Source organism: Chlamydotis macqueenii, chromosome 16 (genome assembly GCF_036417535.1).
Source record: "Chlamydotis macqueenii isolate bChlMac1 chromosome 16, bChlMac1.mat, whole genome shotgun sequence".
Taxonomy (NCBI): domain Eukaryota; kingdom Metazoa; phylum Chordata; class Aves; order Otidiformes; family Otididae; genus Chlamydotis; species Chlamydotis macqueenii.
Window position 1 is genome coordinate 4,282,735 of NC_141571.1, and position 27,745 is coordinate 4,310,479.

At 43.6% G+C, this 27,745-nt stretch overlaps 1 protein-coding gene across 1 annotated transcript; it reads right to left on the minus strand.

The window, feature by feature from the left end:
* Nucleotides 1–1,567: 1,567 nt before the first annotated feature.
* ARHGAP40 (Rho GTPase activating protein 40) lies at nucleotides 1,568–27,745 on the minus strand. The gene is made up of 15 exons (XM_010130343.2): nucleotides 27,359–27,745; nucleotides 19,113–19,315; nucleotides 15,475–15,695; nucleotides 13,383–13,458; nucleotides 12,642–12,793; nucleotides 11,847–12,012; nucleotides 11,370–11,461; nucleotides 11,163–11,240; nucleotides 10,780–10,939; nucleotides 9,974–10,056; nucleotides 8,763–8,969; nucleotides 8,357–8,497; nucleotides 6,622–6,782; nucleotides 5,553–5,608; nucleotides 1,568–4,274 (listed from the first exon to the last, which is right to left on the minus strand). The coding sequence occupies exons 1-15, from the start codon at nucleotides 27,613–27,615 to the stop codon at nucleotides 4,168–4,170; spliced, it is 2,160 nt and encodes a 719-aa protein (XP_010128645.2). The 5' UTR covers nucleotides 27,616–27,745; the 3' UTR covers nucleotides 1,568–4,167.

Consider the following 27,745-nt stretch of genomic DNA (forward strand, 5'->3'; position numbering starts at 1 on the left):
GGATCCTGCCAGATCTGGGTGCTGGGGAGAGGCAGGCAAGGTCACCTGCCTCCCCCTGGACAACAAGGAACCAGGAGGGGACAGCCAACGCAAAGCTGCTTTGAGAAAGAAGGCGTTTGTCACCACACAAAACCAAAAAAAAGTGTACAAGCCTGAGTTTGTAGGGAGCAGAGATGGCTGGGGAAGACCACAGGGTCTGATCCTGCCATGGCCATTTCCCAGCTGGCAAGTCAGTGCAGCTGCACGTTTTCTTTCCTAATAACATAAAATATTGAACCAGAGCCTCTCACATGTTTCCCCAAGGTGAAGACACATGCAACTCTCATGAGCAACCAAGAGCAAGCAGGATCTGGAAAGAACTTTGAAGTTTCATTCTTTGGCATGCAAAACCACAGATGCCATTTGTCTGGTTTTCAACACTGGGGAGGGCACTAGGGGAAGGAATAAGATTTAATCAAATGCAATTGTATTTTGTTTACAAGAGGATTTACCATCATTTACTTACTTTGCTCCAGGAAGTATTTGGTTGTTTTCCTATAGCGTTTCTCTCCGAGGGTTGAAGCTTCATTTGTTCCCGTGAAGACCCTGTATTTCTGCAAAGATTTTTTTTTCCCTGAAGCAAACTATTTATTTTTTTTTCAATGTGATATTTCAGTTCCACTTCATCCACAAATATGCTTAACCAGCATTTGCAAGATTCTTTTATGCTATGTCCTGTTATCTCAGCACACCCGACTTTAGGTTGCACACAGAATAAATATTGAGGTTTTGTTCTGAGCAGGGGAGATAGCTGTGTAATGATCAATCAAAAAACGCCCTTGGGGATGGGAGAGATTAGCACTTTGATACACTGAAGATGAATGGGTGAAATGAGTTTGATAAGCTGGTGTTTTCCTCAGATAATTGCTCTGAAAGCTTTCTAAGGGCTCTTGGATCCTCCTCCCTTTCCCTTTGTTTCTGGATAGGATGGCAAGTCCTGCTTTTCCATCAGGAATACTGGACAGGCTGCCTCTGTTACTGTTGTTAAACAAATAGCAGTGGATTTATGCCGCATTTCATCACTGGCTATTGAACACTAAAATATTAGTCATAATTTAACCAGAGATTCACACTGGATTCCTATTCTTGGCCAACTTGGCAGTCCGGTCAGCACGTACATCACTGAGCACAGCTCAGCTGAGAAGGGACTGAGGGGTGGGAAGGGGACTTCTCACAGGACATGGCCATCCTCCCTCAACCTTAAATCTTTAACAGTTCTTCTTCCTTCAGAAGCCACTCATCCTTGGTGCTCACAGACCTTCAGCCCGCTCTCAACCTTTCTCTAGACTTCCTATACCCAACACTGACCTCCTCTTCCTCCTCCTGGATCATTCTTTTGCAGCATCCCCACAGGATCATCCCCAGAGGAACTTCTCTGGAAACTGTAACATGAAATTCTGGTCAAGCTCACTTGGACCCCAGGTACATCCCTCTTCAGGCATGAGGCAAATCTTCCTGGCATTCACAGATGTGGTGCCATTTACCGTGCTAACTTGTTCTCAGTCACTGGTGAAACTGGAGCCAAAAGATTTTACTATATTTTTATTGTTTTACTGAATAAATGAATTTTAAATACAGAATTAAAAAATTGTAAAAAAAGTTATTAAAAGCCAGCATTCAGAAGTAGGTTGCACATCAGTAACTGAAAAAAATATACTTACTTTTTGGTACAAAGATAGGAAAGAAAAAGAAAGCATATCCATCATCTCAAAAGAGAAGATTTTTTTTTTTTGCATTTCCTTTCACACTTGAGAACCGATATTTGTCTCATGAGAATCTCCCACCAACCTTGTTTTTCACAGCACTAATTCACATTATTTGGTGTTCAAAAAACCCCACTCTTGTTGCTGACAGAAGCTGTGATGTAGCATTTCCCCCTCATATGTATGGAAACCAGTATGTTTAATAAAACATCCAGTATGAGAGGTGGAAAAAAAATGCAGCATTATGTGATTTGCAGGATGCAGTTCAGGTTACAAAGCATCTCTGGTTCTTCTGCCTCCAATACCTTTGTGAGTTAGGTATTTTTTACAGTATCACATCTCTGGCATTTGCTTTTTTCTAAGCTTCATCACTGCAACAACAATTTCCAGAAGTGACGAGTGAACAGGTACCTTCGATTTTTAATGCCCGATTTTAAAGCAGCTTGATCTTTCAAGAGACACAGAGGGCCCAGCCTCAAGGACAGGAGTCAGGCCCTTTTAGGCACAGTTTAAGCCCTACAAAACAGAGGCACCTCGAGAAGTCTTGACATTGGGGTTCTGGGTTGGGAGGTGGTTTTTTTGCAACTTTCTATTACAGGTTCTTAAAAAGACAACTATGAAGACAATCCCACTAGTCACTGCATCTGCATCATCTCAACAAAAAAAAAAAAGTAGACAGACGCTCTAATATATGCATCATTTCAAGACATCAGCACCACTCATACAGTATTCATAACAGGTTAGAAGGAATATGGACTATGGCTCACCTGTTCCGCAAGGATCTCAACCAAGAGAATTTAACTACACAGACAGAAACACCACAGAACGAAGTGCCCTTACAACAGAAACTAGGACTTGGAGATAATGAACAGGGATAGCTACACATCAGCTTGGAAGAAAAAAAAAAAAAAAAACAAAAAAAAAAACCCAACCAAACAAAAAACCAAACACCACCAAAAAAACCCACCCAGAGGAGGGAATGTTCAGACTGCAATGGAAACAAATTTGGTTAAACAAAAGAAATAATACTGGATATTGTCACTATAGTGCAGTTAAGACTTGGCAAATGAAATACACTGAGTACACGCTTGCAGGGCAGCCCTGCTTCTGCCGCATGAATAAATATCCAACAGTGTTTAAAAACAGTATGTAAAAAAGAGACATCGGGATTTTCAGGAATGGTGCGTGTTCCATTCCCCGTAACTGCATAGTGGGTTCCCTCACGTGAGGTATTTCAGCATCACCACAAAGGAAAACAACAGTTCTGCACTCCTCTTCCACAAGCGCAGTCCAGGTTGAGCTGAGGCCGTACGATGATGACACAGTGACGCGAGGTGCAAGCGCTCTGCCCTTCCCCTCGTCTCTCCAGACCACAGCGATCACTGTGCTGCGTGGGATGAAAACACGCAGGCAGAGCAGCACAGGCTCAGTCAGTACCCACTGTGCGACCAGACACAGGCATGGAGCCTGTACTTCAGCCACTCCACATCTTAGGGGGGTTTCGTTTTGTTTTTAAACAGACACGTTCACGCAGAGTCTTCCAAAAAGAAGGTCAGTTAATGTGGCCAGGTCAGATTACTAACCTCAAATTAACCCCAGAATATTTCCTTGGTTATTCGTTGATATGTAGGTTGTCCAGCAAAACAAATGCATGTTTTACGGTCACAAATGGCAACATGTACATTTATTTTTGCAGTACCAGAAGATCTGTATAGGACAGGCAACTCTTCTATCAAATCGTGCATTTGAAAGCCTGCTGTCCATCCCATACTTTTTTTCCAAGGAAAGTTACCTTCTTGTGTTGCATATATGTATTTAACTGTAGTCAATAAATACAGGATATTGGCTTCATATCTGATCTGGCCTTTATGGAAGCATCCTTTTCAATTCTTCAAAGGAACTAACAGCATCTTGTTAGTGAAACCCAGGATCACAACTGCTTCTGGTGATGTACAACAGTCCATAGTGGATCCTACCAAAGGGACGTTGTGAGTACCGCTGCAGCATTCAACTGTCTCTCCTCCAAAATGTGGATGTGATCCAAAGAAAGAGCACATCCAGAAGAATTAGACGTCTTCTACCATCTTCAAGAAAACATTTCTCCTCTTGTGTCCCATCTTTGCTGCACAATCCCTGTAGCTTTGTTCGCAGGGCTTGTTTTGGGGAGAGTTACCTTATTTAAGACTAATTATATCCCCTGCAAGTCCTGCTACATAATGCTAATTGCTGCTTGTTATTAACGCCCCTCTTCGCATGTAGGCTGGTGTACTCTCACAGCCAGCTGTCATGGAAGTAGTAAATAAAGCTGGTTTTCCTTCAAAGACACAAGCATTGTCCAGTCTGAGACCATAGCAGGAACATGTCTATAGCTTTTCCACGCCTTCCAAAAATTTCCACCAAAAGCTTTGTTTTGCTTATGCTTTCCTTAGAACATCCGAGGGCAGGATGGGTTTTGCTTAATTATCCACTCAGCATGGGGATTGACGTGGTACAAGTCTAAGAGGTAAGTGTCTGGGTCCAGGCAACGCTCACCTACCAAAACAAAAGATTCAGGAAAAAAAAAAAAGCTTATCTTACATTGTTAGTCCTACAGCTGCTAGTTTGTTCCCCCCCACCCCCCAAAAAAAAAAAAATTGGTATCTGTTCTCATTAATTTCAATATCACAACCATTCAGAAGTGTTTCCACAAATCTGGGAAAGTTCTAGTTGTTTATGTTTCAATGAATGTGTGTTTCTTCAAACTATACAAAGCCCAAGCTTTGACTTTTGTGGAAAGGTACCGTAACTTTAACACCCAATAACTTTAGCACTTCAAACCATCATGAAATATGTCAGGGATGAAATCCAGAGACTGAATTGCTTCCAGTGACAGAGCTTTTCTCCTACAGACAGAAGTTTATTCTCTCACTAAGAGAAACACTAAGAGGCAGCCAAAGCACTCCAGTAACCGATAGTCTCCAGAAGCAGCTGTAACAGGGCATAAAAATTCCGTGTTTTTTTTTTTTTTTTTTTTTTTCCAGACACCCTTAATCTGCTGCTGTGAGCACATTATTTAAGTCTCCTCTCCATCTGATGACATTACCCTATCAACAAGCGGAGATCAGTGGCTAATGAACTTCATCAACTTGTTTAACCACATGGTCTGAGAAACTTCCACCCAAGTTAGCACACGTTCTTTCGTCAGAAAATTGACAGAATTCACACCTGGAGCTGGCAGGCGTTAGTACAGATGCCATCTGCCAGCCTACCACACTTAAAGCCCAGTTAAGAAGCACACAATTAAAAGCCTGGTGGCATAGGATAAAGTTTACCTTCACTTCGACAAATGTTGTTTATGATTTTAAGTTCTATACTTAATTGCAAACATGAACCTTTATTGTTGAGGGGAGAGGGATTTTAACATGGTAGGTTTAACAGAATGGGAGGTTTGTTTGTTTTTAAGATGGATAAAATTTTGCATGTCTGTGTTCTCAAGACTTTTGGACTTTTGAGTTTCCACTTTTCTTGACAGGCAGCTTCTGAATAAGATCCATTAGAAGTAAGTATTTTTGGAAGTCCAAGCTTCAACTTCCACATACTCGCACGATAAAGGCTTTGCAGTGATGGCTGGAAGCCATGTGAGCTACCAACCCAAGAGCTTTGGCAGGTGCTCTTTGCTGTGGGTGAGGTTAAGCCACATTTGTTCATTTACCTTCTAATTTTTGGACCCCCCTCTGAGTCTCAATCTATTTATAACCCCTCTTCTTAAGACAAGTTTAGCATGAAAACTGGATATCAGAGTCCTTATTTTCAGTTACCATCCAGACTTACCAATATTGCCTCCCACTTCATACAGGAGCAAGTTTGTGCACTCCATTGAGTTGTTACTGCAGAAAGAAAAAAGACATTCAAGTGAACAAAGCTCTGTGAGAGGCAGGTTAGGTAGTTTAGTAATGTTTCTTCCAAAAGAATTGCTTCTGGTTCAGAGGGCAGCAATGATCAAGGAAGCTACAGAAACCTTGGTGATCCTCCTGAACAGCGCAGCTGTTGAAAAGGACAGGCAAAATTGGAAAAAAGAAAACAAGGCAGATAATCCTCACTGGTAGCAAGAAGCACACTATATGTAAACACTATTTTTTCACTAGGAAGACAACAGGCATAAATACCAAAGTTCACTGGCAGCACTCCTCTGAACTGATGGGCTGCTCTAGAAAAGCTCATCTGCAGGAAGACTTTGGCAGCCGTAATAGCTTCTCAGTGAGATACCAGCTGACCCACACTCAGCCAACTTCCCATCCACCCTCCCTGTCTAGACATCTCCTGCCCAGGGACACAGTTAGGAGATGCACTAAGACTTCGCCTACTAGATACGGTCTGCAGGCATGGTGACAGAGGGAGGCAGGAATTCTTCTGTTCATTTTTTGGGTTATTTCAGCAATTCACCACTGGAACATTGGAGGGAACTGAAGAGCTTTTTTTTTTTTTTTGAAATCCCTATGCACGTTGGAAATACTACTCCAGGCAAGTAATTTGCCAGGTGATGTTTTTCCTCCAGGAGAGCTAGAGAGGGTTTGTTTTGCAGGGTCAATGTTATTCCACTTTCTCCTCCCTTCAGCAAGGCTGCTAAAGTTCACTTGCCGTCCAGCAGCCCAGAGGGGACTATTGAGCTCCTGACAGCCTAAGCACAGTGATGGAATCACTCAGCTGAACTGACATTTGCTTGTCCCATCCAACACACTATTTCCAAAGCTTAGAACAGAGGAGCAGGGAACAGTCTCCTAACAGCTCACTGCCACCACACCAGCTCTGCCAGAAGACAGAAAACAGCAACTAGACCACCTAGTACTTTTTCTTACATATATATATAATTTTTTTTTAAAGCAGAGAAAAAGCCATTTACCACTTAAGGAGGTTGACAGTGTTAACAATATTCCAGCCATTCTGGCACAGGTTCTTCTGAAACTGCCTCAAGACATCAGCAACTCTGGTTGTGTTGTTCAAATGTACTTCTAGCGAATCCTTCAGGAGAAGCGAAGCATGGACCTTCACAATCTTGGAAGGCTGAGCAAGGCAGGCAAAAAGAAGAAAGTGCTTAAATAAAGACTTTGGTATCAGCTGAAACATCAAGTGTCAAAATAGATGGGAGTGTGTGAAGAATTAAACCTATCCAGTCAGCTGTTCAGAAAACTTAGGTTTGTTTTTTGTCCCACACAAACTACAAGCCAGAAGCTTACAGAAGCATCAAGGTGAGCATTGATGGTTGGACTTGATGATCTTGGAGGTCTTTTCCAACCTCCAAGTTGGAAATCTCTATGATTCTATGATTATAAATGAAGCTTTGGTGCTTTGGTGTTGTGGCCGAGGAGAAAAGCACCGCTCTCCATCAGCGTGCGCTGGTGCTCTCTGCTGTTCAAATACAGCACCGGCACCAGCAGCGACACAAGCTTTGATGAAAATAGGGTTTGTCAGAATAAATTTTGACAAACTGTTTTGCTCAGGTCTGATAGACTTCTCTGGAATTCATTTAAACTACTGGAAAAGGAGTTTAGACAGTTGAATTGCAGACTACTGAGCTTCAGAAAGGTGGTTTCAAAAAAAAGGAAGCACTGAGGTATCACAGAGCAGAGTTCAAGTGCTATTTTCTCAGGATTGTTTTAATCAACTCCTTCATGAAGTAACTTCTCAGAACTTCCGTGGAGAATATTGAACAGTTCTAATGGGGTCTGATCTGCAGCAATTTAATTCTGCAGTCCCAAATCTTTTGCAAAAACAACGCTGAACATCAAAACCATTAGGAAGTAGTAATAGCACTTTTCTTTGGTTCTGCAGATTTAAGCTTTCAACATATTATTTCCACCTGCAGACTCCATCAAGCTTGTGTCCTTAGAGCATCCGAGTTGCACCACCGCTGCTATGCAATACTTAAAATGCAGCACTGCATGCTGTAACTTAGCTGCCACAGACTTACGCTTATTCAACTAACAGTGGCAACCAGAAAAGGGCAGAATGACTCCAAGGATCTTTTCCCAACTTTAATATACAAATAGATCTGTTAGTAACATCTGTTTAAAAAAAAAAAAAAAATCTCAGTCTGCACCCACACAAGAAGGAGTAGAAGCAATTCATTTATCAAGGAAATTAATTCTCTCTTTCTAAGTGTCAAGAACCTCGACTTCAAACCTTCCCATACAGATCAGCAGCACTATTGAACAAAAAGAAAATTAGATGCAAAAATACACTTGCACACTACTGTAATAGCCTAATTTTTTGCTTTAAGTTCATGAAAATAAATCTGCCTTTATCACAGCAGACCCATCTGCCTAAACACACAGGGCATGTAGAGCCACGAGGAGTCTGCTTTTCACGCGAGGTAAAGACCAGCATTTCTGCTTCTGGTCTCCTCCTCTTTCTCCTGCAAAAACATAGCGTCTTAACCAAGTGTTTTGTAGCCCAAAATTCATTTAGTACACTTGCCGCTGGGAATCTGTTTTGTATGGTTCTGCAGATTTTTCTCCCTTTTGCTCTGGAAAGAGCATCACTCCTCACAGTTTTCTGAGTTCTCATGAAAGCACTTACAAAGAGGAAGTATTTGGCACTGTTATGAAAGGGCTCTGTTTTCCCAAGTCCTAACTCACCGCTGCCTGGTTCTTTTCCATCTTGTCTTTATCAGCATGAATCTTCCGCAACAAATTTTTAATTCGTTTGTCACAAAACTGGTACCTTTTGCTATTGCTCTCATTCAGCTTCCTCACTTGAGCTACCAGAAAAGAGGACACCTGGGAAGGGAAGAAGGAAGATAGGAATAAAAATCAAGGAGAGATGAGGATGTCATTTAAGAAACTAAACATCACTTTATGAAGCTCCTTATGTAGACAAAACATCCATATACCTTGAAAAAAAGTAGTCTTGGAACCCAGCTAGAGGGTTTTGCTACAGACATTTAACTCCTCTGAAATTTCCAAGAGTATTCCTTCCTCTGCTCCAATTCTAGGCAGACCAAGACACTGCTACACCGTATCACAAGACACCTGCGCAACTTACTGTCCAGAGCAAATCCTGGTAATGGATCATCATCCGCACCACGTCAGCTGCCCCCTCTGCCAGCTGTTTCTCCTTCCCTTCGGGGATCTTGTTTGGCAGCCCCTTGTGCATGAAGAGGTTTGGGGCCATGACTGTGGAAACGTTCCAGAGGTTCATCTTGTTGTTCTTCTCCCTGGCAACCACTTTGCTAAGAAATTCAAGCAGAGCCTAAAGAGAGAGGAAGAGACTTTAAGACATTCATTAGTGACAGTCCTCAAGAAAATACTGTGGCAATTGCTAGATAAATAATTTAACTAGCATTTTTTTTTTCTTGCTATCCATGAGCAAACACTATTTCTCCAGTCAGGAAGTTCAGTGACCAATTTCCAATACCAGGATAGCAGCAAATAACCATACTAAGGAGAGACAGTTTGTCCAGCACTCACAAATCAGGAGAGACAATCTGTGTGAGAAGTAGATGAGCTCTTACTCCTGGCAGGTGGCAATTTACAAAATCCATTCATAGAAGTTATGGAATCCAAGGATGACCCCTCTCCTTCACCCAGTATCCCCTTCAAAGATCATCCCAGTTTTGAAAAAATAAACCTTTTGGACCACCTCTTCTGCCTCACATTTCTACCAAAGCCATGACGCATGACAGATTACCTGCCTGCATTTTGCACTGCCTGCGAAGCTGATCCTATCAGCATTTAAGCTTTCAAAAAGTAGTAGGTGAAAAGATTTGAAATGTTTTCCTATTAGAAAAGAGTAGGAAGTTTTAAGCTCAGTAGCTTTTATAATTTTTTTCTTCAATTTAAACCATCTTTCACAGATTATGACAGTACCACAAACCATTAAAAACCTGAATTTCTTCCCCTATATCCTAGCAGGCCCACAGACAACATAAAACCTGTACATCTTTCACTCCACAGTGAAGTGCTTTATCACCCTGAAGAAGAAGAGCGTGTTACCAAGGAGAATGCTCTGAGGCCACGTGGATTCCTACTGCTCTTCAGTTTGTACCCAAAAGGCAGACTCTGCTTACAGCTTGCCTTCACTGCACAGCCTTGAGATTCACCAGCTCCCCCCATCACGGGTTTCCATTCTCAAGTCAGTGAAACAAGAACAAATAACTTGACGTATGTTATTTGCAAAAACTGATAGAGTTCCTGTAATAAAAACATGAAATGAGATCATGTTTTTCCAGTTAAATCCCAAACAGGTAGAGTTACCTTTAGAGTGTTTCTGTTGGGCTCTGGAAGAATCAGGATCAGGAGGTTCAGTGCTTGCAATCTTTGCTTCAGGTCTGGAATATCTAGAAAGGGAGAGCAACAACAGGACAGAGGATTCAGGCTCTTTTTGAAAATAGAAATCACGTTCCTCAGTCACATACATTGAAAGCAGGGGTAAGGCAATTACTTATCGTAGTGTTTGTCATCTAGGAATCTAGGATTTGAGACCTTGTTTTACAGAAGTAAATCAGGCTCATACAGCCCCTATGAAGTGAACTACCTGTGTTTGAGAAGACTGGCTGATTTGTTCCAGAGTACACACTCCACCAGCAAGTCTGATGCCCTTGAAGGGCATCCAAAGACTCCATCCTCCATTTCTTGTACAAAAAAAAAAAAAAAAAAGTTGTGCACTTAAACAGTTATCTCAACACATTTTAACCATCTGTTGAGGCATAAATCTCAAAATAAGATGCTTACAGAACACTGCATTACCTACAGACAGGCCAAGACCCAGACACCCTGCCCAGCTGCCACAGTTCAGCCTCAAATGACACAACATAATTTAAGACTCCACCTACACAAAGACGTATGCAACCAAGTACCAGTGACTATGACTCTCAGGCTGACACGTAATAGTACATACAGCACCCAGCACACGTTTGGCTACAGTTCATGTCATGCTCTGTATTCCCATGGAATCCACAGGCTCCAAACACACCTGACAGGAGAGCCCAAGACCAGCAGAGCTTTGCAAGAAAAGCACAAACTGGCAAATTGATGCTCAACAGCCAAAAGCAGGGACTCACTTTGTACAGCAGCAAAAGCAGGAAGGTACTCTGCTGTCAGCAGTGGGGCTGGAAGCTCTCTTATGAATCTTTTTAGTAGCCCAGATACATCATTCTGGTGGACTTCATCCCAACGGAAAAGGCCAGTATAAAAGTCCCTTTCTAGCTTCTGTTCCAGACTCTATAAAAAAAGATTGAATTTATTACATGCTTCTATAGCTGAACCCATCAAGTCAAAATACTGCAGAGACCCTCACAGCAGGCACTCCCAGATTTCCCAGGAACAGACATTTCCAGTCACACTGGGAAGGGAGATGAGGCAAGTCAGGTTATTTAGACACTTGTTTCAGCAACATGCTCCTTGATCACCTCGATACTTTTGAACATGACTAAAGAGCTCATACCTTGATTCTGGTCTGGGACCCAGACACTCTCAAAATGCCTTCTGTTTCAAGTCCTCTCTTTTCCAAGCAGGACAGCAGCTATTAAAGGGGGAAAAAAGAATGCTCTTAGGCACAGAGGATGAGAATTCAGCCCTTCCCTATCACAGGCCTCAAAGCTTTCCTGACGCTGAGGATCAGAGGCGTGAATGAAATCAGAAGGGAACTTACTGCCTGGAGTAACAGAGGGACCTTGGTGTTGGGGAGTAGTTTTTGGTCATTTTCCAACAGAGTGTTGAGTGGAACTCCAAAGAGTCTTTTCTCTACAACAGAAAAAACATGTTTTAAGTCTGTATCATCACCAATACAGATGTCAGAGATATAGCCACCACCACAGACTAAGAGGGCACATTCTATAAGTGTAGGTACTGGAGAAAGAGAAGAACAGTTAGAAGGACAAGTGCTTTTGACAGTCAGACATAAATGTGGTGCTAGGTCTTGAGGTCACGATCCTGTGACTTCCAGGAGAAATTCTGACCTAGGAAAACACTCCTGTCACAAGGTTTCTTATCAAAGACCCTTTCTGCCCTAACATTTCAAACACAAGTCTATGAGAAAAATCAACAAAAAAACGCATGCACAAAAAAAAAAAAAACCAAACACAAAACAACAAACAAAAAAACCCAAACAAGATTAAATACAACTAACCTGTTGTCTTCAGTTTTGCTGCCTTGTTCCTCTTCAGCTCAAAGCCCAGAACATCACAGAGAGCTGTTAGTTCAATAAGGGCAAGTGTGGGGATCTTCTTCATGTCCTGAGCAGATAGATCTCCAATCCTGGTCACTCCTAGTCTGCCCTTGAGGATCTTAAATTTCTAAGGGAAAACATACACAAACAAGGTTCAGTGCAAGTATCATTACTAATCCCGTTGGTATCAAGTTTTGCTGCATTTTTATCATTCCTTATTATAACCAGGCATCTATTCATTCTCTTGTGTTCAACACCAGGCAAATGCCCCAAACTACTCCTACTTCTACTCAGTCCACAGCTGAATAAATATTTTCCCTTTTCGGCATTACTCTAACTGTATTGGACATGCCTATTTATCTAAATTAAAGCCAGCCTGATACCCACCCTAATCTACTTGAACTTTGGAAGCAGTCCAGCACATATGCAGAGAAGAAAACTGTCAGCATTACAAGTAAGAAAGCGTCCAGTTATTCTCTTTTCAGTGGAAATGACCCAGATTTTGAATAAAAATAGCTAGTTTCACACACTACTACTACTTTTTTTGACCCTTCACTACACAATACGTATCCTTGCCCAAAATTGCAAGGCTAACAGCATTACTTGTCTAAAAATACCTACCCAATATAGACCTGTTCCAACACTACCCACACAGGACATTTCCAAGAGTTGATCATACGAATCAAATGTCTTGTACTCCTCTACACAAGAAGGGATCTAATAAATTCTAACAGGAAAAATTCCTTTGGTCCTTACAGTTAGGGCATTGCCATCCTTTAGCCTCCTAGATTCAGACAGGTACGATCCCTTGAGCAGGACAGCCGCTTGCTCTGAGTAGGCAACGTCCATGTTGAACACCTCCTCTTTCCCAGAGTTTCGAACCGTGCAGGAGTAATCCTGGGTTTCTGCTACAGAGGAGAAAACGTCTTAATTTCAGAAAGCCAGAAGGGTGAAGCTTTGAGAACAAGTGTGCTAAAAGAGCAATTTGAGATGGATTTGGAGACCATTTTTAAATAAAAAACTGTATCAACATTTGAAAAGAGTGTTGTCACAGCACAGTCCTGACACTGATCAGTAGGGTAAGATTAGCTTAAAGCCATAACATTACAGCTACAATCACCAGATCACTGGTAAGACATGAGCATGGCCTTAAATTATAGGACATACCTACGGCTAACTTCTCTTTACACAATCCCACATGGTGTTTAAAGGATTTCACCATATGATCTTTGCTCGAGTGATTTTATTTGCATCTTCCAATTTCTTTCTTGAAGAGTTACAGTTATCAATTTCAGCAGCAATTCCTAACAACACTAGAGCCTGGAGAAGTTTACTAAATCCACAACTGTGGATAATCATGTATTTAGAAACAAACAAAACCAAAACCCAAACAAACAAGGCCAATCAGAGCCCAGACTAGTGTAACTTCCCTTCCAGGTCCAGCCCTGCTTCAGATCCTACTCCCCCTCCAATCCTACTCTACCTATTCCTCCTTACATTTCTGTACGTTTGAAGTCCGTAGATTGTGCCACAACTGATCTGGGCTGGAATCATCTTTCTCCACTGCTGTCTCCTGAAAAAATAAACCAGAACATGTTTACCTACACAATGCAGTAGTTATTTAGAAGACAACCCAATTTTGGCAGAAAACACACACCTGACATCGTCTGCTAGTCTAAGAAAATGCTGCTCAAGCTCAGGGCTACAAGACTGCTCTGAAATTAAGAATCTTAATTAAAGGGTTTGGCAGGCAGATGGAAAACAGATGACTTTAATAGTATTTGATAAATTTGCACATCAATAAAACAATTCTTCCTTTCACACAATCATTGGCCTATTTCCCCCTTTTAGTTCATGCACTGAGAGCCTAACAAACAGTGGACCAACCAAGCTGCACGGGATCTACCCATTGCCCGTGATCACAAGGTCTTTCACGAGAAAGAACACACTGAGTGGGCATCAGCACCTAAGAGCTTCCCTTCACGGGCTTCATAACCTACCTCTTCATGTCTAGAGAGAGAAGTGAATCTTTAAAAGTACAAGGAGGCATTTGGCAGGCAGCCCTATTAACAAAAATCTTATTTTTGCTAGAATTAGTTAGAATATGCTTTCCTATAGTCTATTACCAAAAGTTAGCAACTTTCTGAGAACCTGCTTATAGCACGGAATTGTAGACCAAGGGCTGGAAGTTAAAAGGAACCTGCGCAAATGGCCAAAACAATTCACCTGCACAGAAGATTTATTACATCTTTAGAGGAGGCGCACAACGGATGTGCTTGCCTTGAAAGCAGAACCAATTTATTTAGCATCTGGTTTAATCACAGAACAGGTAATGAATAATGCCAGAGGACCTTCAGATCCAGCTGCTGTGTAAACAGGCCATAACGAACAGCGATACAGGGGACGTATGCAGAAGGGTACTGATAGAAATCCCAACAGCTTTGATGCCTGAGAGTAGCTCATGATAGACACAGACAGGAGGCAAAATGCAAATCCAGTTTGAAATGCTGATGGAAATAAAAATGCAGATGACTGACACATTGGTGCCTGCACTCTTACAGCCTAAATTGATTCCACTCAAGTCGCAGCTGAAATGAATTAGCTTTAAGCTTGATTTGCTGAACATAGCTTTTTCCGTAACCCATTCAAAAGTTCTGTTCCCAGTGTACCAAGAGAGCAGTCAGCAGCAGGAAGCATCCAAAACCTGATTAAGGAGTAAAGGCACAGATACGGGATCTGGGCACCAGATCAGGAATTTCTGAGATTGCGGGGAGCAGGCGGCGGGGGGAACCAAAAACATACAAAACAAACCACCAAACCTCAAAACTTCAGTTCACTGCACTTCTACAAGGTGCAAACCCCACCTACAAGGTGGAGATTTCAAATATCCTTTTGTGCAATAAGGGATTAATCATGTTTGGCTACGTGCCTTGAACAAGTGTTACAGCAACACCAGGTCTGTTTTGGCATACGGATCTCTAACGCATCCTTCAGAGCACCAAAGCTGTGCTTGAAACTGGGATGACACAGCAAACCAGCATGGAAAGTTAACCAAAAAGCCTGCTTCCCTCTAGGATTGCTCCAGGAATTACTCAAAGGTAAAGGATTACTTCTGCTAAGTGCCTACATCCAGTGCAATATTTTAATGTCTCAGAAGTTTATAATTTTACATAGAAATCACTGTCAATTTGCCTAAGCTGAGATCAGTCTTTCTTCCCCTTCATCAGCTATTGTTTCTCTAGAATTACCAGCTGTACAAGATCAGCTTATGAGAATTGAATTTAACATGTCACTGGAACAAAGAAAACACAAGAGGGCTCCAAACGATACCAGTGCTCCAAGAGGCTGCAGTGCTGTAGGTACTATACAGAAGTCTCCCAGCGGTCTCTAGGAAGCTATGGATCTGCAGGTTTTCTAGCAATTTATCAACCCTGCAACCCAGATGCAGAATTTCTACAATCTCAGCTTCATTTCAGCTCAAAAGATGAAGTCATCTATTTCGAAATGAGAGTCACCCTAGATCCAGAAAGCCAAGTCAGCTACCAGAACGCAACAAAGTCTTTCAGGAGATCCCACTAAATCAACATACCTCAGAACTGACCACTCCAAAAATGTCTCGGACATCACGCACAGGATGCTTGTTCTTCCTCCTCCGAGACCGGGAGTAGGTATCCAACCGCCGCTGCACAGCGGCAGCCTGGGTCTTGGTCAGGGTGGAGAGCAGCACGATGTTGTCGTTCTCCGAGGCATGGTCCCCGAGGAGGTCGGACAATCCTGCGTCCTGGAGCCACTCGGCTTCAGCTTCTCCCTCTGCAAGGCAAGGGATGAGGAGGGCGAGTGAGAAGGATAACAGCAATTTGAGTGCTTGAAACACTTCAGAGGCAGAAAAACAGAAGCCTGAGCCATCTCCATTCTGGGGTGGCAATGGGACATCACCGGGAGGGAGCAACATCTTTTTCGGGAAGCCACAGCTGTTCTCAAAATCTTACCCCTATTTCCACATACCCAGCCGGGTATCAGGGTGAAATCAGAGGAGAGACAGCACTTTAGGCAGCTACAACCAACATACTCCTTTCTCCTCATGCTAGGTGAGGAGAAAGAGAAGAAAACAACTACGGAGGCATGGATATTGCCAGGGACTTAGGCTCCCTCAGAAGCTGGGCAGAGCGTGACTCTGCACGGTATTTAGCAGAAGGATTGCAGCAGGAACTGTACCCAGTGGGGGCTTTCACAGGAGATGGAAGGAAAGTCAGGCACACTTGCTTAAACCTGCCTTTGCATGGAGTGCCTGTGCAAAGGGGAGCTCTGGCAGCAGGCAACAACGCGTAGCAAACTCAGAATGAGCGGCAGAGCCTCCCGCCCTGCAGCACACCCGATCCCCTGACACCACAGAGGATGGGCAACAGGTCTGTGGGAAGCCACGACGCACAACACCGCACATTTGGCTGTTGTACTTTTCCCAATTATTTGGCTATATTTTTTAATTTTTATTTGTCTATGTGCATGCCTATATAACACGCAAAGTCAGTGCAAATGGACAAAACAGTTCGTCTGCACAGAAGATTTATCACAATCTTTAGAGCAGGCACACAACTGATAGGCTTGCCTTTTTTTCTTTTAAGTATCCAGACACTGCTCTGGTAGGTTCAAGTGTATTTTATTTAATATACTGGCAGAATTATTTGTATGCACCATCTCCATTCCTTATCTTTTAAAGTGGATTAGTACCCGTACAGTCATTCAACAAAAGCAAACCCATTATTCTTACTCCGTGCACTTGCTTTCTGTCTGTGCCTATTCAAAACACCACTACAATTAAAGACCATTCTAGTTCCAGAATGAAGTGTGAGAAGCCTGGAGACAGTACAGCAGCATGACTCAAAAAAGCTCAGTTCCACTTCATTCTTCAATATATATAAAGTTGCACTTCAGACACAGAAGACAATTTTTTCCTTATGGGCTGCATCCTTTGTGCAAGTGAGAAAGTGCCCTGAGCAGTGCAGCTACTTGAAATCCAAGGATAAAAGAAGCAATTTAACAGGTGGCTTCAACTTTAACAGGGAGAACACCACAAAGCCTTTATCTTTTCAATTCTATGTACCATATTCAGTCACCGCAGGCAGCTCCAGCATAGCCCTACTAAAGGTTATACTGGGAAAAAGAAAAATCACAACTGGACTGACTGAAACAGAACAGTTAATTCCCACTCTTCCTTTCCTGGGCAAACTGGTATCTCCTCAATCAACACAGCTGCTCAAAATTTTATTATTGCTGCAGCCATAATAAAAAAGCCATGCAGGTCTTGTGAGAGATTAAATAATTTCATTTTTCTGGCGAAACTTCTGTGTTCATGCAACTTGCAGAACACATTGTGACTCCATTAAAACTATTTTCAGCCTTCAGAGCGTGCTCTTTGTGTTCTCAGGCATCGTAATGAAACAGAACTTTGTTTTCAGGATCACACCACAATAAATACAGCTGGACTTGAAGTCAAGTATTTTCTTTAACGAATCTTCTAGCAACCTGGTTAGCTTTCCTACACAGTCTTAAGTTTTGGTCACTCCCCCTGCCTGGCTCTACAGAAGCTAACAGGTAAGAGCATCCCTCAGCGCTGCTCACGCGCTCCTGGCCCCATTGATGGCTCCTCACCGCACAGCAGTTTGTCCCACAGCTGTGGTTTCACAGCAGCACAGCCCGCAAAAGACTTCTGGTGCATTTTGTCTTTGGGAACTAAAGGAAGTTAAGTGTATTGCTTGCAAATTTTTAAAATACCCAATTCCAGTCACAACAGGAAACTAATCTAATACACAGCACTGAACAGCAGGCCCCGAATCGGACATCCGTGTGAGCCTACTGCCTCCGTCTGATGCCAAAGCACCAGATTTTAATTCCTCTATTTAATATTTTTGGCCCAGATACGTTTGCCAGTAACGCAAAAGGAAATCAGCAAAAATAAGTTATTTATAGGGAGAAGGGGGAAATCACGGAGAAACAGGTCAGAACTGAGAGACCTGCACAAGCTGAGCTGTGGGTTTAAGCCTGGAGAGCTGCTAAGGTTTGCCCTGTGACGTCCATCGAATTGCCTCCAGCGCATCAGTGTTTCGGATGTCCCAGACAGCCTTTCATCTCACGGCACGGCCTCTTTTCCAGAGTCTCCTTCCTGGCGCACTCGCTTTCCGAGCCACTTTTGCCTCTTTTCCAGCTCTAAAAACCGAACTTACATCTTTTATGCAGGGACACGAACAGCAGACCTTCATGTTTAACCGCGTCTTCCCTACTATGGCAGGCACAGATGATGATTTTTCCACCCTGCTTTCCAGAGCCCCCTCAGTGCACCCAGGACAGCAATTTACCCTTCCTAAACACCAGAACTTTCACTCAAATGTGGATCCGTCTCACCATCAGGCCAGCACAACAGCTGCAGGCTGTACCAGCCACAAACCGAGGACGTACAGCCAGCTAAACCACAGTCTTCAAAATGGATCTGGAAAATGCGTGATCCCGATCTGCGGGACCGCTGGGCGTTGTCACAGTTCATCATCCCGCCAGCACCCCAGGATGTTGTACCACCCTTGTCAAAAGGCACATGGTCCAGGTTCCAGTTATGCCAAAACACTGGATAACATCAGCGCCTACAGAAAGCCCAGTAGAAACACCCCATGTACATGAAGCAGTCTTCGAAAGGAAAAAAAAAGTGGAAGAAAACAAACAAAAAAAGTATATATCTAAGGAAAACTTTGTGTGGATAGACTCAAGTCATTCTGGATGTTTATTATGGTTTCCTGAGTCGTGAATCAGAGGGAAAAAGCTTGCCTTCCACAAAAGCAGCTCTTAAAAGCCACTGTGATGAAATCTCAGAACCGCGTACACAAACAAGGCTTCCAAAACCCCATCGGCTCTCCCAGCCTGTTTACCATACAGCCACCTGCATGGCAAGCGAGAGCCCCCACGCTCAGTGGAGGCTGTTGGAAAAAATCTGGAGCCTTGAACGTTCTCCTGACTGACCTTTAGAGTCAGCTTTGTTTCAGAAGCTGAAACTAGGCCAGGCCAGCACTCCTCTTCCGCAGGGCATTACGCACCACCCAATAAAAAAAATAAAAATATATATCTATATCTGTGATTTGACGGGTAATATTCTAACATGCTTTTAAACCATTCAAGTGCATGAGCAAATTTTCTAAGACGTTCATCTTCCTCCTCTCACTCCCAACATTTTTGGCAACCTACCCTCTTGTGTTTTGACATCTGCAAGGCTGCATTCCTCTTGCTCGGCTTCAGCACTCTGTTTAATGTTTTCCACTTCCAGCCAAAAACTGTCCATTGACAAGCTGTCCAAAGACTCGACCCTGGAATTCGTGCCCTCTGACACTGAGGATGCCAAAGGACTCTTCGGAGGAAGCTGGCTCATTTTGCAAGGGCAATTTCTGGTACTGAGAGAGGAAGAGATAAGAAGAGAGAGATTAATCTACACGTATTCTGATACGGCATTCACAATACAGCGGTCTTCATTGATTAATGACTGCAATAAAAGCCAAACAGAGGTAAGTGCTAGACTTCCTTTGATTACTGTTTAGCAATAACAGACAAGGTTGGGATGAAATCCCAAGGAAAGGGGAAAAACTGTCGTCCAAACATGTGAGAGAACACAGTATCCACACGGGTTTTCCGATGCTGTCCTTCCAGTGACCTCCCAGACACCACCTACCACTCCCACACTTGCTTCCAAGACTCCCCTGCAAACTTGCACAGATACTCTGTACATTCACAGACAACCAAGATGTTTCCAGCCTGGTCCATGCGTGCTCTGCTTATTTGCAACGCGCTGCAAGCCCAACATCTCCCAGCCACAGCAGACTGAACCCAGTAGGCTTGTCCTCCGTATGCAAAAACCAGCACAGCTCCATCTCCGGCACTTCAGCTCATGCAATAAATCACTCAGATGTTTGAGGCCCTCTTTTCCTGCCCAGACCAGATTTTTCAGCTGTGAAACAGCACAAGTTTCCTGGGAAACCCAAACAAAGAATTTTCTTACCACCCTGCTGATGAATTCATGGGCGGCAGAATTTTAATTCACTTAAAAGGCTCACAAACCATTTAAACTCTGCTGTATATCTTTTTCAAAGACTTTCCTTTCATTCCAGAAAGTCATTATTAGTAGTTCTGGCACTAACTTGCTTCTGTTACAAGAAGCCTTTCAAGTCATGAAGGACTAAATTCGAAGATCCAACAGCTCAGAGGTACACATTGTAGGATATTCTGCACTTGGCCTCCAGCCGAGATGCCACTCCATAGCCTGGTACCACACTTAAAGAGTCAATCTAAGATTTTTTAATTATTTATTTAACCTTCATAGTTCATGTCCATCTCTCTCAATTCTGCTACAGCTACCATCCCAAATCATTACTCTACCTTTCAACTTTTTCCTTAAAAGTTTACCCATCAGGAGTTAAAATTTTAGATCACACGTTAACTCTTAATCTTGAGTGCTCCTCTCCATTTTCTCACATTTGCTAACAGCTTTCTCCTAAGAGGATCAGATCTAAACAAAGCCACCTGGCAAGCATCAAAACCATTGCCATGATATCTCACTAGAATTCTATTACACACCAGTCAATAGAAACCATCGCTTGTGACAAAAAACTAACTAGGAGGAGGATTTTAGATTCTCTTGAGGGACTTGGTTTTGGCCATAGGACTTCCAGAAGCACTGGCAGCTGAACTTACACTAAAGAGCAGTCTGCCAGGGCACAACACCTCACAGGCCAAGGAACCACCTTGCAAGCTCTCCTAATCGCTCTACTGAAGGCACTCAGCTACTCATTCTTCTTTCCCTAAATTACTGCCCCAGAGTACTGTGGGATCCAGGTTATAGAGATCAAAGCAGCTCTGAAATGTACCTTTCCTTCATGTTCAGCTTGGTTTAGAGCCCGTCTAACATCCCCAAAATCTCCACGGATTCACACTGAAAGATAATTTAAGTTTGCAGATCCAGCAGAACCCACCCGAGACCCCAGCAGCAGCTTATACCCAGCACACAGGCCCTGCAACAAGCCTGTGTGTCACACGTGGATGTGACAATCCCTTCCCCACACCTGCTACAGGCCTGCCTGGAAAAAAAAAAACAAACCAAAAGTCAACATAAATACAGACTTCAGCTCTTTCAAAAGGGTGACTCTTGCCTTGGATGTTCTGCATGACTTACCCAGCACCAGATCCCGAACGCAAGTTCTAGTCCAGGAGATGCTATGTCCAAGTGGAGCCATGCTTACCTAAAAAGCATCAGGGCAGATGCCTGGTGTACATCTGAGAAGGGTCACAACATCCTTACAGTCCAGATTCCAGGCTACAGCCTTGCCAGCACTTACTTTTTATCTACCAGCACCTTCAGTCCATATCAAGACAACACAGTACTGGTGCAAGGATACAGCCTTGCCAGACAACAGTGAACTGTTGCACCCCTATCCCACTCTGACTTGTGCTTCTGTACCACCCACAGGTATTCTGCTTCCTTCCACAGCTGGAAATACAGATGATCTAGTAGTGCTTGCACCCAAAATCTCCACCACCAGTCACATCATGCCTGCTCTAGGAGAGTCATATTTGAACTACTTGTGCGTCAAACAGCCCAAAAACCATCCTAACTTTTTTTTTCCTCAAGAACCTCATGTATTGATGCACAGGATGCTGATGTCACATAGCAGCTCTACACAGCCGTAGCAGGATTCAAAGTCCAGCTCTACAAGTCCTAAGCTAGTGCCGTCTCACAGGATAACACTAAAGCAAAATCAGGTCTTTACATTTAGAAAACATTTTATTTTCTGATCTAAATACTTTTTTTTTTTTCCTTGAACACACTGCACAGTGCTTCACAAATCCAACCACTCAGGTGGAAGGTTAATTTTAGATTCAGTGCACCCAAGAGATTGTTCTTCCTCGTTGCATTCCCAAGTCAACGGAGGATAATCTGTGACGTCTAAACACAGTAACAGTTCAGATTGAAAGTGTAGATTGTTGGCTTAAAATGTTAATCGCTCGGTTGCAACCAGGCAAAGAGCAGGTGGAATAATCAAGTTCACTCGGTTGCACTGTCAACTTAACAAAAAGCTTAAGATGATAAAGCTTTAAAAATTAACCCAACAAAAAGCAAACTGGCAGAAAGATCTAGTTAAGGCCAACCATAAAGGAATGACCCTGAGGAAAGGCTGACCATCCTAACGCAACCTTCTCCTCTTGTTTAAGAGCACAGCCAGTTTTAATAAGGCTTGAGATTCATTCAGCAGACTCCACAACCCTGATTTAAGAATATTAACAGCAGACTTATGAGAAATTAGAAGAGCATGGACCTTATACGGTTCATTTTCTTACTATTTCTTCTATAAATCCTCTCCATGTAGAACACTGGTAGCCCTTCACAAGATCTGCATGCCCACAAAGCCCCCAGTCCTGGGCCAGAATATGCAGTCTCAGAGTAGTTTTTGATCCGTTCCTAGATACTGTCAACACACAGCAAACACTCATGAGACTCTTGGCCCTCTTGAATATCAAAATAAAATAAACACTGTTGCTATGTATTAGTTGATTTCAGGCTTAAATCACTCCCATCAGAGAGCTTCTCAAAGGATCTGTAGCTGCCTAGGCTGGTTCACCGCTTGCTCAACATCCCTCCCTCATTGAAATACTTCTCTAGCAGATGGATAAATAAAGAGGTTCCTTCTCAAGCATTTCAAACAGAACAGGAGGCGACAAGCGTAAGCCAAGAAAATGGAATTTGTTTAATACTGTTTCCAGAAAAACTAGATGAGAAAAAGGCAACAGGAACAGAAGAATTAAATTATACAGGGCAGTCCTTCCACACTCAAGCACCTAGTTTTTTCCAAAGACCTGGAGCAAGCACAAAGGTACACATGAAACAGAGAAACAGATGGAAGGAGTCTGAATTAACCTCGAGAGCAAGTTCGGAGCAGCACACCAAGTCACACCATCACAGCAATTCAGACCACTAGTGTGAAACACAAGCTGTTTTGAAAGGAAAAAGAAAGTGAACAATTACTCTATCAACCGATTGCAGTATTTTGACAGATAAAGACACTAAGAGAACAAAAATACGTTAGCGTTACAACACACGCACGTCTTTTCTTACCAGCTTTCCATTTACTTCAAGGTCAACACGAATCGATGAGTACAGAAGCACAAGATAAAAAGAAACAAAAAAAGTCCATGCAGGAAAAAGTCCATCTTCACGTTGCTTCCAAGTTCCTACTCTATGCAAGCAGTTTAAAACCAAATGAAGAACTGTGTAGTTAGTTCTGAAGAGAAAGAATCACCTAAAAGTCATTCCATCACAGCTCATAACATGATAGGTTTTCCTGTTTAAAATCAGGACAAAGACATCTAGAAACAACAGATAAGAATATTTGAAAAACTGGAGACGATCCTGAAGCAGCAAGTCATATCTATAGCTATATGTATATAAAATATAGATATTTTGCTTACTGAAAGTATTGATAGTTTAAACCTCAGCCTTTCAAAGACATCAATGTTAATATAAGAACAACTCCCTATATGAAAGAAGTCGATCTACTTATGAAAATCTTAGACAAAATACACATCATCAGCTATTTCTTTCAAACAGACAGAATTACACAAGACTCCAACCTCAACAGAGAGGCAGTAAATTTATCCAGGAGATGCCACATGGACACAAACTGCGCAACTTTCCTACCAAAGCTCTAAACCAACAGAAAGCTCTCCTGCCAATCTTTAAAGCCTGGCTTTTACAATCCTCCAAATTTTGTACACAAACATCACAGACTACCAATTCCCTTGTCCTCCTCACAACATGCAGCAAAAGAGCAAAACTTAAGTGTACTCTTGGGAGAAAATGAAAAGCTATTTAAATTCCTTGGACCAGACCATAAAGACAGACTAATTATCAAATTACGGCGGCAGCGATGAGCAGTAACTTACCCGATACACTCCTACCACGCCTTACTTTCCCTGGCTTAACTACACCAATGCTGCTAAAGGGCCAGAATTAAGGCAATCTCAGAAGCAGGCTGCCACCGCTGACATACACCTTTGCATCTCCCCAAGCGCAGGGGATTTGCTCACACAGCAGTTTCACTGAGAGCATCCCTTACGAGAAGTCCCAGTGCCTCTAGTCCAGACCGTTTTACACAGCGTTGCTGCCACCCACCACTTCTGCTGGCATTAAGGCGTTTTATCAAGGACTTCGCACCCACAGGATGGCACACTTGAAGGTCTGTCTCTACAGCACCAGCAAGAACAGCCAAGCTGTCACTGCTACAATTTGCTAATGGGATTACAGCTTGTTTTCAGTAACACAGCAATCAGTTCATCAGGATCTGCCATTATGCAAGCAGCTCGGGGAGCAGCGTCATTTGAGGTTGTTTTGAAGAAGCCTGTTCTGCAAGTGATAAAGAGGACGTGCCAAGATAGCTCTGCCTGCGTGGAGTATTTCACACCACAGCCAGCTTTTCCTCCCCCCAGCAACAACAAGGCACTCCCCAACTCCCGTCCCGCCATTCCTGTAGACACTAGAAAGACAAAACAGCGATCCTTCGCCCAGTGCTCTGTGGATTCAAAGACCTGCACCCTGATGCTCATGTGGAACACTGCTCCAGCTTAGCATCCCCCTCGCTCGCTGTGATGGACCCGAGCTCCAAAAAAAACCAGAACAACAGCTTATAACTTACCTGACAATAAGTGTTCCTTGCCATTTAAGGGCAAAGAAACCTCATCTCAGCATCTGTGTCCCAGGCCTTCAGCAGCAGTAGACTTGTCTCCTCTCTGTCTAGTAAGGGTCTAAACAAGCAAGCTAAGGAATGGCAAAATTTGCCTGGAATTCCAGATCTGCCTGGAGGTGTCTCGGGGCAGAACAAACACCAGATTGATAAGCCCATGCAGACACAGCCCAATTAAAAATATTCAAAGCCATGTTTAGTTTAGTCTATTAGCTGGGTGTCTGTCCCATCACCCTAGAGCTTGTTTTGGCCTCAGAAGACATAAGCCATGCTCTCTGTACGTGTTTTTTCTTTCACTGGAAGGTCACTGCAGACAAGCCCGTTGCTCACTTTCCCTGCGTTCGCACGGTAAGCCAAACAGGAAAGGCCTTTCATTGACACGGAAATCCGCCTGCGAGAGAGGGGTGCATGGCCAAAACAGCTTTAGGAGCACTCTGATCTTTAATGCAATTGTGAACTGATAAGCCTGATATACCAGATGATTATGCGAGAATCGCTAATTAAAAGGTGGCATTCTCATCCCCATTTCCATCTCCACACTCCACAATCCACATTCATCTAAATATGCAAGTAGCTTTGCCCGTCTAGCAGCCACAAAGATCCAGTCTGCCATTCAGGTTCTGCCTATCAGCACACCACCAGGATGCCAAAGCCCACAAACCAGTTAGCATGGGGCTACCAAACCCACAGACCAGTGGCACTGGCTACAGACGGGAGCTCCATCACCCTGTCCTCAGTACAGGAGCCGCCCTGGGCTTCCTCCAGCTGTCGCAAGGCTGAGCCTGGGCTCGGGACTCCTGTGAAGCAGCTGGCACAGACTCGCTGCCCTTTAGTGACGCGGCTGTCACAGCCCTAGAGCACACACTGCCAGGGATCTTACCAAGGTATGAGTCAATATCTCCTCAAAACACGCTACTGTTACGTCAGACAAGCCACCCTCACTTTATTTCCATCACTGCTGTGACTTTAGGCAAGATGCTGAACCTCTACATGACTCAGCTGCCCAGCTGAGGGACAAAGGGGATGAGGGACCACGTGGCTTTCAGAGGAAAGGCTGCTCAGATATATGGGAACAGGCAAGAGACTCTGAAGAAGTCACAGGAGTAACCTGTCGAGCAGCACAAAGTCAGGAGGGGTTGAGAGACGTGCTGGAATCCAGCCATACTTCACGCATGAGAGGTTTCGGGATGCAGGAAGACGGGAAGGACAGTCATAAGCTCCTTGCTTGGATTTCTCAGGTAAGAGTAATTACACATAAGACAAATTTCTGGGCTATTACACTGCCATGAAAAGTCTCCCCTTGGTTGAGGTTTATAACTAATTGTATAACTAATAAGTGGAGTGCCACCTGCAAGCCCAGGGCTGCTGGCCGCAGCCACCCCACGTACCATGAGCTTTACAGCAGTGAGAGGAGCAGCACGAGGCGGGGAGAGCTTGGTTCGGAGCGGTGCGTCGGAGGCATGGCACTACCACCGCCGGGTAAGCCGGTAGGTGTCTTAATGGGAGCCAAGGAGCACACCACAGTTACCGTTGCAAAAATAAATAGTCATTTATGGCAATTAATGAGAAAACCAGGATAGCTGGCGCATCATCCCCTTATTGCACAGCCATGTTTTAGGTCAATCCCAGCAGAGATTGGGCAAGTCCCAAATGAACAGATGTAAAGCGCCACTTGCTAGGAGTTCAGTGTTTGGTCAACATTAGTGAGCAAATCTGGGGTTCCTGCTGTAGCACCTCTTCAGACCTGACCACAGAGGTGTTCCAGCACCAGTACAGACACTGGAACTCAACTCACTTGTCTGGCAAAAAATGTAAGTTGTTCCTCAATATTTTGATTTTTATCAAAGAAACTCTGCAATACTCAAGGTGCTAGTCTAGTCTTACACACGTGTAATTTAAAAGTATTTTACCATATTATTCCTGTTTCATTCCCCCTAAGATTATAATTCTTTAATTTTTTTTTTTTCCACACCTCAGATTTTGCCTGGAATCTTTTAAATATTTCCTTTCTGGCTCTACAGAGAAGGTCAAACAGACTAGGAAAAATGAGAAGTCAGACAGAAACATGAAAACGTGAGCTATGTTTAGAAATGAAATCACTGAGTACATTCACACAAAACCAACAGGTTTTGATTACTGCAGCAGGAAGATGTTCTGAAACTCGGTACAACTCCTAAGCTGATGCAAATACACGTTAAATGAAGTCTTAAGTCATTTAATGTCATTTCAGCAGATAAGCAGTACGGTGTATGTTAAGTAAAGCAGTTCAATTTTCAGTTGTATCCTTTAGTATGTGTGTTTTGCGTAATATTTATAAATACGCAGTTCTCCGCTTCATATGATTCTACAAATCACTGAAGAGCCCTCAAACCCCACAGGCAGCCAGGGCAGCGGTACCGCTGAGGCACAAGGAAACACGCAGTCTGCGTTTCGGCCCTGCCAGGCATGCACGCACCCCCCAGGTCCCACTTTCACAGCTGCACCAAGCCCAATTATAGAGTTAATACAGAAAAAAAAAAAGGGAGTTTTAATAGGTTTCATTTCATGATCGAGGCCGTCAAAGCACAGTTTTAAAGAGCATGTTGTCACCTGCTCACCTCTAGAAATTTACCTTGTTTCCACCTATCCTGCCCCAGGTACTGCCCTTGCTCTTCGGAGGAAGAGCAGTCATCACCCCAAACAGCTGTACCCCACGACTGCACTCCATACCTGCCGAGGTGGCCGAGCTGGGTGGGCGTCAACACCACCCGAGGCCGGGGGATCCCACTTCTGGTGGCCCCAGAGCCACGTGTGCCAAGCTGGTCCATGTCCAGATGTGAAGACAAGCAGCAGTCAGTCCATCCCGTTGCCACTGACGAGTCGAGGAGCTGCTGCTGAGCCCCACAGCTGATAACAAAGGATCGCTCCTCGTCACCCACGAGGTGCCGACTGGGTGCTCCTGAGCATCCTCTCCTCCCTCCCCACATCCACCTGCCCGGGCGGATGGAGCAGAATTCACAGTAAATCCACCTGCACCTTCAAGGCAGCGGTGGCCGAGGCCGAGCCGCCCACGCCAGGGACGCGGGCTGAAGGACGCAGCCCACGGCCAGCACCCAG